The sequence below is a fragment of the Chenopodium quinoa genome, unplaced genomic scaffold (genome assembly GCF_001683475.1).
Source record: "Chenopodium quinoa cultivar QQ74 unplaced genomic scaffold, ASM168347v1, whole genome shotgun sequence".
Taxonomy (NCBI): Eukaryota; Viridiplantae; Streptophyta; class Magnoliopsida; order Caryophyllales; family Amaranthaceae; genus Chenopodium; species Chenopodium quinoa.
In genome coordinates, this window is record NW_018742390.1 from 8,410,006 (window position 1) to 8,420,151 (window position 10,146).

Here is a 10,146-nt window from a genome sequence, read left to right on the forward strand (position 1 = left end):
CTGAAAGTCTAATCACAGTTAACTTTAACTAACTAGTTATTTAAAAAGTTATAAGTGGAATAAATTCTTAAATAGGGCCATAATAATATTTTAAAAAAATATCATCGTTTTAGTGTTGCAGAAATTGGGGGTTACTCCTCTTTGCTTGATTAGTGTCGCTAAGACGGATTAATGGTGGTTTTAGTAAGTTTTTGTAAGTAATTTTGGAGTTATTTTGTCAATTTTGGAGTTGTGTGGTGGTTGATTTATTGTGACAAGAGGTTTAGGGTTCAGGGTTACCTCCTAGTTGCTTGATTAGTAAGACGATTTTGCAAGTAATTTTGGAGTAATTTTGTTAATTTTTGAGCTGTGTGGTTTTGATTGATTGTGACAAGAGGTTTAGAGTTTAGGGGGTGGGTTGGGGGTCACCAGCAAGGATGACAATGGAAAGAGGAAGAGGGAGGTATAGGTTGCCAGGGATATGTTCGTTTGCACAGGAGGGTTTTGTTTGCCGGCTAAGGTGGGGGGCTGGGGATCGCAGAGAGAGGACGGTAGAGCAGCGACAAGCTGGTGGCTGGGAAGGGTACCATTATAAAAGTTAGCCATAAAACCAAAAAATACGCACTATGCTTAATTTTTCAAAACTAGGGTACTACTTGGTAAAATTGGAAAAAAGCTCATCTTTCATATAGAATAATAGAATTTTTGATTCCCGGAGATCTGTAGAACTTCTCATGTTTTGTTCCATTCAATCATAAGTTCATAACAGTAATATTAACATAGTATCAACCTCATCACAGTTTAATTACTTTTCCTAATCTTATTTAGTAGTTCAAATTTCCTTGTCTTTCATCCATATAAACACCTGATAAGTGATGCGGTTCCAAGGCATCAATATTGTTATTATAATTATTTTTATTGTTATTTTTAGTTTATTATTAGATGACCGAATTTATTAGGATATTTTTGTTAGTTTAATTCGGTTAGTATAAGATAAGTGATTGATTGATTTCATATCAATAAGTCAAGGTAGTCTTCATTATTAACCTTGAAATCTCTAATCCATAACCACCCCCAAGACTTGTATCATCTTTCTTTTCTTAATTTTCTTTTAAATGCTAAGAACCCTAATATTCCTCAACCCTAGCGATAGGTCTTACAGAAATGCCATTATATACACGACCCACCTTTGGAGCATACATCCCAGTTCCTTTATACAATATTAAATATAATACTGGCAAGGACCTATCATGAAAAACTAGATTAATTTACAGAGAGATTTAAGGAATAGCGAGAATCCAAGATTGTGCACTTTTAGCTTGCTACAAGTCCACCGTAGAAGATTATGTAGTTCAATTCCAGAAGTGGTTCCACTTCATTCCAGCAATTCAAGGTAGCTTGAAAATCTGTCCTTCCGCATTATACTGTATTATACCTGGTATAATTATCTTTCACTTAATCTTTGATGATGACACGTCCCATGTGTGTGTATATGAGCTACATGATTCGTCAATCAAATTTGAGAATGTACATTTGATATATGTTCTTCCTCTTGAACTGTTATCAAGTAGTTTTACTGAAATCCAGAATTCACTGGTTCATTCCACAGTGCTTTTTTTATAATTTACCATGTATATAGCTACCAATGTTATAAAGGCCCCAACAAGTTGCACATTCGAGAAGCTCTCATCTAAATACAAAAACCTGAATAGAAACCGAGTCACAAATTATAGCACAAGACATCTCATGAAGGCAAGGCAGTTGGATAAAATGGAGATAGTCTTACCCGAAAATAGAAGCAAACATTGGAGTCAGAAAAGTTAGAGAACTTAGCTTTGTCAGACTACCTGCAATAAAAACTACCCAAGTTAACATCGATTGCTGTGCAATCGCTTGTTTCAAAGAGGCAATAGCATCAAGTAACTCAAGACAATATGTTGCAGTAACTAGTGAAACAATATAATTGATATTAAGATTATAGGACCTCTAGTCGCATTATAGAAAAATACACCATAGCTGACAGCGCTCCCAAAGATGGATGTATAGAACAGAGCTGAAAAGTCACTGGCAGAGAGCTCATTAAGACTCCCATTGAACGCAGGATCATTATTAAGTATCGATAAAGCTACCAACGGAATGCCACCAAGTAACATGTGCTGTGACAAAAATTGCATCTGTCAGATTGAAACAGAAAAAGAAACATAAAATGATACGAACAATTGAAGCTAGATATAGGGCCATAATTAATTTCTATTTCTGTTCTCATTTTAAATAGCAGAAGCACCAAAACACGAATGGGCAGAAGCATGATAGCATCCTGTGCAAATACAATTTGAATTTAATCTTCAGATGATGTGAATAATGTTTAGATGATGTAGATCCAATCCCAAATTGACAAGCCCAACAATTTTTTCCAGTTGTCAAAAAAAAAAAAAAAAAATCTTTGATAATTTTGAGCAAAGTGAATTACAGGTGAATCTATCGCCTTCATGCCAAACATAAGAAACAATTAGCCCAGAAATATTGCCCCTTTAAATTAGTCTCCTGATAATTTATTCAGCATTATAATCTACCCTCAAGATTAACACCATATTCAGCCAAGCCAATAGAATTGAACTTGATTAGTTAGCAGTATGGTGTGATAAAATGATTAACTTGCAGATTGGGGTGACTATAATTGAGAATGGGATCCCATTTTGTCTCATGACAAGAGACCACTTAATAGGAAATTACTGCTTTCATTTACATTCCAAATGAATATGTACAGACAGCTCACTTCATAAGCTGAAAAAACTTGGGGAATAGGAGAATACATTCTTTAGGCCAAGTTTAAAACAAAATTATACATGCAAAACTGTACATTCAAATAGGTTTAAAAATGTTTTAACAAGAAAAGAAAACCATACATCAGAGTAAGAATCCAAACTTTTGTTTGGCATTGTTTTTGTTTTCGGTTTTCAGATTTTTTGAAAACAAAAAACCAAAAACAAGAAACAAGAAAAAGGTGTTTCCACTTTTCTGTCGTCAGTTTTCAAAATTTTCATGATTTTAATAAGTTTGACTAATTTTTTATTCATTATGTAACATATATCATATGATTTAAAAAAACAAAAAACCAAAAAAACAGAAAACCACAGTATGCCAAACGAACCAGATCAAAGTCATTGATCGTTTTTGAATAAATTTCTAACTCGGCATGCATTACCCATTAAACAAGGACCAGGTTACATTACAAAGCATAAATACAGAGACATACCCATCCTGTTGCCATAATTGGGTCAGAAAACTTGGAAACCCAACGCACCATGACAGTTCCAATTGCCATGCTTTGTGCTGATAGAAGCATCCACCACTCACCACTCCCCCATAATGAAAAATCATTCCCATCAATTGCAATTACAGGTAGCTGAAAAATAAATTGCAAGCAAATCCACAATAATAAGCAAGTAGTAGCTGCAATACCAAAATCATGCAAAATCTGATCTAGAGGGATTAGCTGTTTCCTACACGTTGTTAAGGGATAATATGCAAAAGCTGAACTTGTAGTTCCCTGTAAGCTATTAGTGGTTTCCTGAGGAAGCTGTTGATTCAAGAGACTATATGTGATTGAATAAAGCTAATAATAATGATATCTTTTAAAGTTTTCAAAGTCTATTAATGATTAATATTGTGGTTTCCAAAAGCAAGAGTAGTATTAGTAGTTGCCTAAGGCCAGAAGACTAGTACGTAATAGTTGTTGGCTTAGTTGCTACTTCCTCCGGTTCTATTTACTTGACCTATAGCCTTGGGCACAGTATTTAAGGAGAGGAGAGAGTAATTGTAGTTTTGTGGCCCTTGTTGCACATGGCTTACCTTATTACCCCTAAAAGTTCCCCATGTGCACTTTATGAGGGTAATTTAGAGAATTTATCAAAAAAAAAAAAAAAAAAAAAAAGCTTAGCAATAATAGTATAGGTCAAGTAATATGAAATTTCCTTTTTAGGAATGTGAGTAAAGTAAATAGAAAGGAGGAAGTATATAACAATATTGTAGAGTGGCAATAGCAAACTAGCAATTACTTATCAAGGCTAGCGGGCTATGTTACATGGACTCGGGTACGTGTGTCGGACACGGACACGTGTCCAAGTGTCCGATTCGTCAATTTCCAAAATTTTAGGACACGGGGACTCTGTCCTATATTTGGACACGGGTGCGGAGACACGGCACTTTTATTTTTTGCAAAAAAAAATTATACATTACAAAATATTTTAATACTCTTAAATTTTTTAAATTAAATTTTTATATCATATTCTTGTAATATAAATTATATGATTACTATTTCTTGTTATAATTATTCTAGTACTTTCTCTAAAATGAATTGTTTACCGTTTTCAAAAAAATAAAATAAAATAAAATAAAAGAATTTTTTACTGCTGTAAATATTGGGTAATGTATCACAAAAAAGTAATTTTGGTTAAAGTTAGTAGTCAAAAAGTCAAAAGAAAAATAAGTGGTATCCCATTACCCTACCCCCCACCTTTCTGACAGCCTCACTCATTTCCTCTTCTTGCCTTTCTCTCTCTCCTCCCCCTCTTTTCTTTTCACTCTCTGGTTTCAATGGAGTCGAAGAAGATTTCGCACACAGCCCTTGCTCTGAAGTATCCGAGTGCAAATAGCCGAATCTGACACGAATTCCGTGTCCGTGTCCGCGTCGTGTCTTGTCGACACGGACACTTTGGGATTTCAGCCGAGTCCGATGAACATAGCTAGCGGGCACTCCCTCCATCCCTATTTGTTTGCCTTGTATTTTATTTTGGGTCATATCTTATACTTTTACCCATTTCCTTATATAGTAATGTGCCCCCACGATTTATCCCACTTGCATACACTCATAAAAGTAAAATTATCAACTATACCCCCATCAACTTGCAAAATGTTAGTCCAAACTCCAAAACTAAAATAAAGCACCATTTGTCTATAAGCCAAACAAAAGGGGACAGTGGGAGTAGTGGCAATTTCATTTATCCCAATAGCACTCTTAATCAAACAAGGTACATCCCCAACCATCACCTTATTCTAAATTTTCGTTCATTGATATCCCCTCTCACTCTCTTAGTATCTAATTTCTGGCTAACTTTTGGTTACACAGCGTTGACGGACTTTTGAAAAAGACCTCTCTAACTCATCAACACTCATAGTAGCCATCCTGTTTTATATATGAAATATGCACAATTGACAAGTGAAACTACCTCCGCCTCCCTGCCCACCATCAACCACATTAAAAATTTTTTTTTTTTTTTTTTTTTTTGGGGGGGTTGGGGGGTGGGGGATGAGAGAAAGAAAGAAAACAGCAATCAAAATAATAGAATCAGGTCATAAACATTCTGTGCTTGCCTGCTTGGAGTTGAATGTGTCATTCCTTGATACTTGAATATAAGAGAGGGCCTTGGAACAAAATACACCATAACCACTGTAAAGTTGTAAACCATTGTTCTTTTTTCATTACAGAAGCAACTACGATGCCAAACAATTATTTTTGGCTTCAAAGTGAGACAAATTGAAATAGAAAATGGAAAGAAACAATGGAATCATGGGAACAACCGAACAAGACACTCTTCAGAAGTAGTTAGACACAAAAACAAGCTATATTAACATCTAATACAATAGGTCAGAGATGTCAGACCATCAGAGTATGCATTGTCTATATATAAGCATACATCACAAGGAGATAGTATAGCAAGCAAGGGAAATAGAAGCTTATATTTGTTCAAAGATTACCTCAAGTAGTAAAAGCCCTACAACTCCAAGCACCAGCCCTGCAGCACCAACATACCCAATTGACTCGCCAAAGAAAAAAGCTGCAAGTACAGCCACTGTAAGAGGCTGTGAGTCAATTATAACCTGCAGTCATGGATTTCAGTCATAAGCTCCAGCGTCCAGACTACTCGAATTATAAGAGACAAGAAATCCACAAAGTAACAAGTCTATGAATTTGCATGTAACATGTCATAATTCTCTTCTATGTGCAAAACTATGAATTTAATCTCAGTGGTAACAGTGAAATGTTATATAGAAATTCCTTATTGATATGGCAGTGAATATAAATGTTGAGCTAGGTGACCTGTTAAGTGCCAAGAAGGAATTTCTGGCATCACAGTTGAATTATCATGAAGTGGCATTGATTTGAAAGATAAAAGCAGAAACATCCCACTGAGTTTACGCCTAACCATATGCTTTAGCTGTGGAATATCATAGCTGACGTATCATCTAGTTCCTAAACATACTAGGCCGCATGCAATAATTTTTTAGTAATTTTATAATGTTGATTTTTATGAGACATCTTCAAAGTGCTGTTTTAAGATACTAATAAATTATCTGTAGTGAGGGATTCGGAGTATACTATAGAAAGATTATACGTATATCTAAAAGTTTCACTTATAGGCATTAGTAACATTAAAGAAGAAATTAGTGTGGCTTATATAAATAACTTATAAGATATTGAGCAGTTTATTATGGGACTTACTTTTGTACAGCTTTTGTATTAGCAGTAGATAATTCAAATTGCCATTTTTTTTTTTAATTTAAAAAAATTGTCATCATTTTACAACTTAACTCCTACTTCATATCATTTCACCAGTGCTTCTAACTATTGCCATAATTTAAAAAGTAATAAAAATAAATAAAATAATAAGACCAAGAATTCAATACAGGGAATGAGAAAACTAATTGGAAATGGTTTTTACTTATTTCTAATACTTGTTGTAACACTTAGAACTCATAAGAAACAAGCCTCACACTCTCCAATGCAAACATTCAAATGATTTAAAAGGAAGCATAACTGATTTGGAAGCAGCAACTGGACAAAACAACTACTGCAAATTTTCCTAATCGGATCAGATATACAAGAATGAAACTCCGAATTCCCACATAAAATAATATAAAAATAAAAAATAAAGCTAATACAACTTTCCAAGTGAAATTTAGGACTCCTCAGGCTGGAGCTAGCAAGCAAGATGATTATACCTTATGGGATAAAAATAAAATAAACAATATAATCACAGTTAAAAGTAGGCATCCTGGAGCAAGACATCAATTCAGCTTCATATCATGGTGATCTGAGTGGGCTCCAAGAAAAAGAATGACGGATGGTTTCAAACCAAAAACTTTCTAAGAATTCTTAATATTCCCAATAATCTCGCGGCATTCAAAAAAGGAGAACTGGTCATGGGTCATATGCAGTCTTTTGCTCTTATTCTATTAAACAACACAACAACAAGCCAAATAGGAATAAAATGTCCATATAAGATACACTGCATAGCAAAGCAAATATCAATTAATAAAGCAAAGGATTTGTTGCACAGATAAAGAAGCCAGTCAAGCAGCTAAATATGAAGCATTATAAAGTAAACATACACTGCCCAGACCTGCAGTTGTTCGCAACAAACCCTCCGCGAGGAATCCCTGTAACATGCCAGCAACAGATAATCATTATGCAAAGCCATTTGCGTCAAAGTGTGTAAAATTTGATACGCTTTGCATAAAAAATACATTCAAATAATGACATCTTAATCTTTCCTTAGAAAATTATCAATAGACAGAGATTTTGCAAGGTGTAGATTGCAGATGACAATCATCGCATCGATGACAGTAATTCACTTTATTCCCTCACCTTGTTTGGTCAGCATAAGTAATAGTGTAGTATTGTAGTAAGTTCATCCACAAACTGGCATTTCTACTGAAATGACTCTCATTCTCATATGTTTACAAGCTACCTGGGATACTTCTATTTCAAACTTGCCTGATTTACAGGGAAAAAGTTCAACTTCCCGTAAATGCAAATGTGTTTTTTTTTTTAACTGTAAATTAAACAAACCCTGCTAGTTAAATCAACGCCTCTATTACCTAAGAGAAGTTTGATTGCCACTGACTTCCTACTGACCAAACAAACACCAAAACAAAAGCCTCTCCGGAAAAGTATTACGCTCTAAGAGGCATAGGAAAACGTGTCCAATGCCCAAACACATGAGTAATTAGTGGTTTATTAGGGCCTATTTGTTATCCTTATTCATTTCTATAATCTAATTCTCCGTTTCTACTTAGAATTACAAACAAATGGAAAACACATGAACTAGCTTCTAATTTAATGTTGTCCATCTTAATAATCAACATGATTATTAGGCATTACAGCTTCATCACAAGAATTCTTAAATCATAAGCCAATAAACTGAAAAATGGTAGTGAATTGAAACGGGGTAAATTCCAACCAACAAGAAAACTTTCATCAATAAACCAACTCACATTTTCAAATTTCAACAATCACAAATTAGAGATACATAAAAAAAAAACAATAAATATACTTACTAGTTACTACTCAGTTACTACCTACAAGTATAACTTGTATAAGTGTATAACATAAGGTCAAACAATACTCCTATTTCATAAGGGAAATCAATAGCAAAAGCTGGTATTAACACCAAATGAACTCCAAAATTAGAAAGAAAGAGCAAGAAATCAAAAACCTGAAAACAAGTGGCATCAACAAGAGCAAAGAGAGAGATTGATGCCCAAGCATTGAACCCAGAAGGCAAAGGCCTACCCTTAGCCGCGGCGAACCCAACCAACAACAACCCAGCCGGAATCAGCCGAAACGAGGCAACAAAAAAGGGACCCACTTTCGGCAAAACCTCCTTCATTGCCACCATTGCAGTACCCCAGAAGAAAAAGGGTGAAATCAACACTGCCCATTCCCACAAATTCCCAATTAACCCTAACCCTAATTCCTCTTCATTTCTCTCTGAATTCTCATTGACAACACATTCTACTTCAGTCCCTGTTCCTATACATTCAATTTCGGATTGCTGCGACTCTGATTGCTCTGAAACATCACCAGTTTTCGTCGATTTTGTTTGTCGAACAAGTACCCGAAATCTAGAACGTTTTTTATCGGAATTTGTGAGATTTGGTGGGTTTTTGTTGGATGAAATTGGTCGAAGTTGAATTGGGTTGTGAGAATTTGGTCGAAAGTTGGGAAATTTAGATGGGTTTGAGAAGATGGCGTGGTTGTGGGTGGAGGAGAGTGGTGTTGTACACGCCATGATTCTCTCTCCTCCAGTAGCTGAACTTGAGTCGAAGAATCTGAGAAGTTGTTCTGTAATTTGCCATTGTACAATACTACTTCGTATAATGCAGAGATGATGACAACAGAGAAAATATGTGATCAGCAAAGGACCACGAAAGCAAGCTGTCTTTGAGTCTTTAAACTGAACTTACTTATGCTATGTTTGGTAAACGGCTTATTTTAACAAAATACCGCAAAATACACATTCATCTTCATGAATCATGATAAACGACTATCATGGGGGTATTTTCGTAATACCCGTCTTACGTGGACGGCCACAGTGATACACGTGAATTCTGACTAATCAATGAAGCCACGTAATTTGAATGCTCAGCTAACGTCGTGAAATGGGTGAGTCACAGCAGTTTGTTGGATATCTTTAATGTTCTCAGATAGGCAATCTGCTTTTTGGATAATCTTTTTTGCAAAAAAGAAGAATAAATTAAATTTTAATCCTGCGTCGGTGGTCGCCGAAACTAAGATCTATGCTCTGCATCCATAATCTAGCTCCACGAAAAGCGGTAGGCGAAACTAAGACTTTTGGAGGAAATTCAGAATAATGTAAGTTCATAGTCACTCTGTTCATCTGCAATTTGTATAAATTTTTGGTAATTACTCGTCACTGTATTTTTCTGCAATTTTTATAAATTTTTGGTGATTTATGGTGTTTGAATGATATGATAAAAGCTTGTATAGTTAGAAGAATTTTGACATTGGTAATTAGGTCGTTGATAATATGGATAATAGAATTTTAATTTTTTTTTCAAATTCAGTTTCATATAGATCTATAGGCAACCGAATGAAGGAATCGGGTGATAATGCTAAAATCAAGGAGGTACGTAATTTAGGATGATTACATTAGGCTTGTAGTTTTTATTGTGTGCACATGTATTGATGGATATGATTTATTTGATTATAGATCGAGTTACCTTTTATCCATTATTGTTATTTTGTTAATTGAGGGGATTGCAACAGGTACCCTATGTTGGTTGTAGTAAAAAGCTAATAGATTTGCATCCTGCCTTATTTCAGGTAAGATTATAGGTATCATGAAAATGAATATGTATTTT

The 10,146-nt window shown here is 34.9% G+C and overlaps 1 protein-coding gene across 1 annotated transcript; it reads right to left on the reverse strand.

The window, feature by feature from the left end:
- Window positions 1-1,074: 1,074 nt before the first annotated feature.
- Window positions 1,075-9,182, reverse strand: LOC110700809 (WAT1-related protein At3g02690, chloroplastic-like). Its single transcript, XM_021878402.1, has 7 exons — window positions 8,478-9,182; window positions 7,372-7,419; window positions 5,737-5,859; window positions 3,236-3,385; window positions 1,964-2,135; window positions 1,766-1,826; window positions 1,075-1,683 (listed from the first exon to the last, which is right to left on the reverse strand). Exons 1-7 carry the CDS (start codon window positions 9,051-9,053, stop codon window positions 1,578-1,580), a joined length of 1,236 nt encoding a protein of 411 aa, XP_021734094.1. The 5' UTR covers window positions 9,054-9,182; the 3' UTR covers window positions 1,075-1,577.
- Window positions 9,183-10,146: the final 964 nt, after the last annotated feature.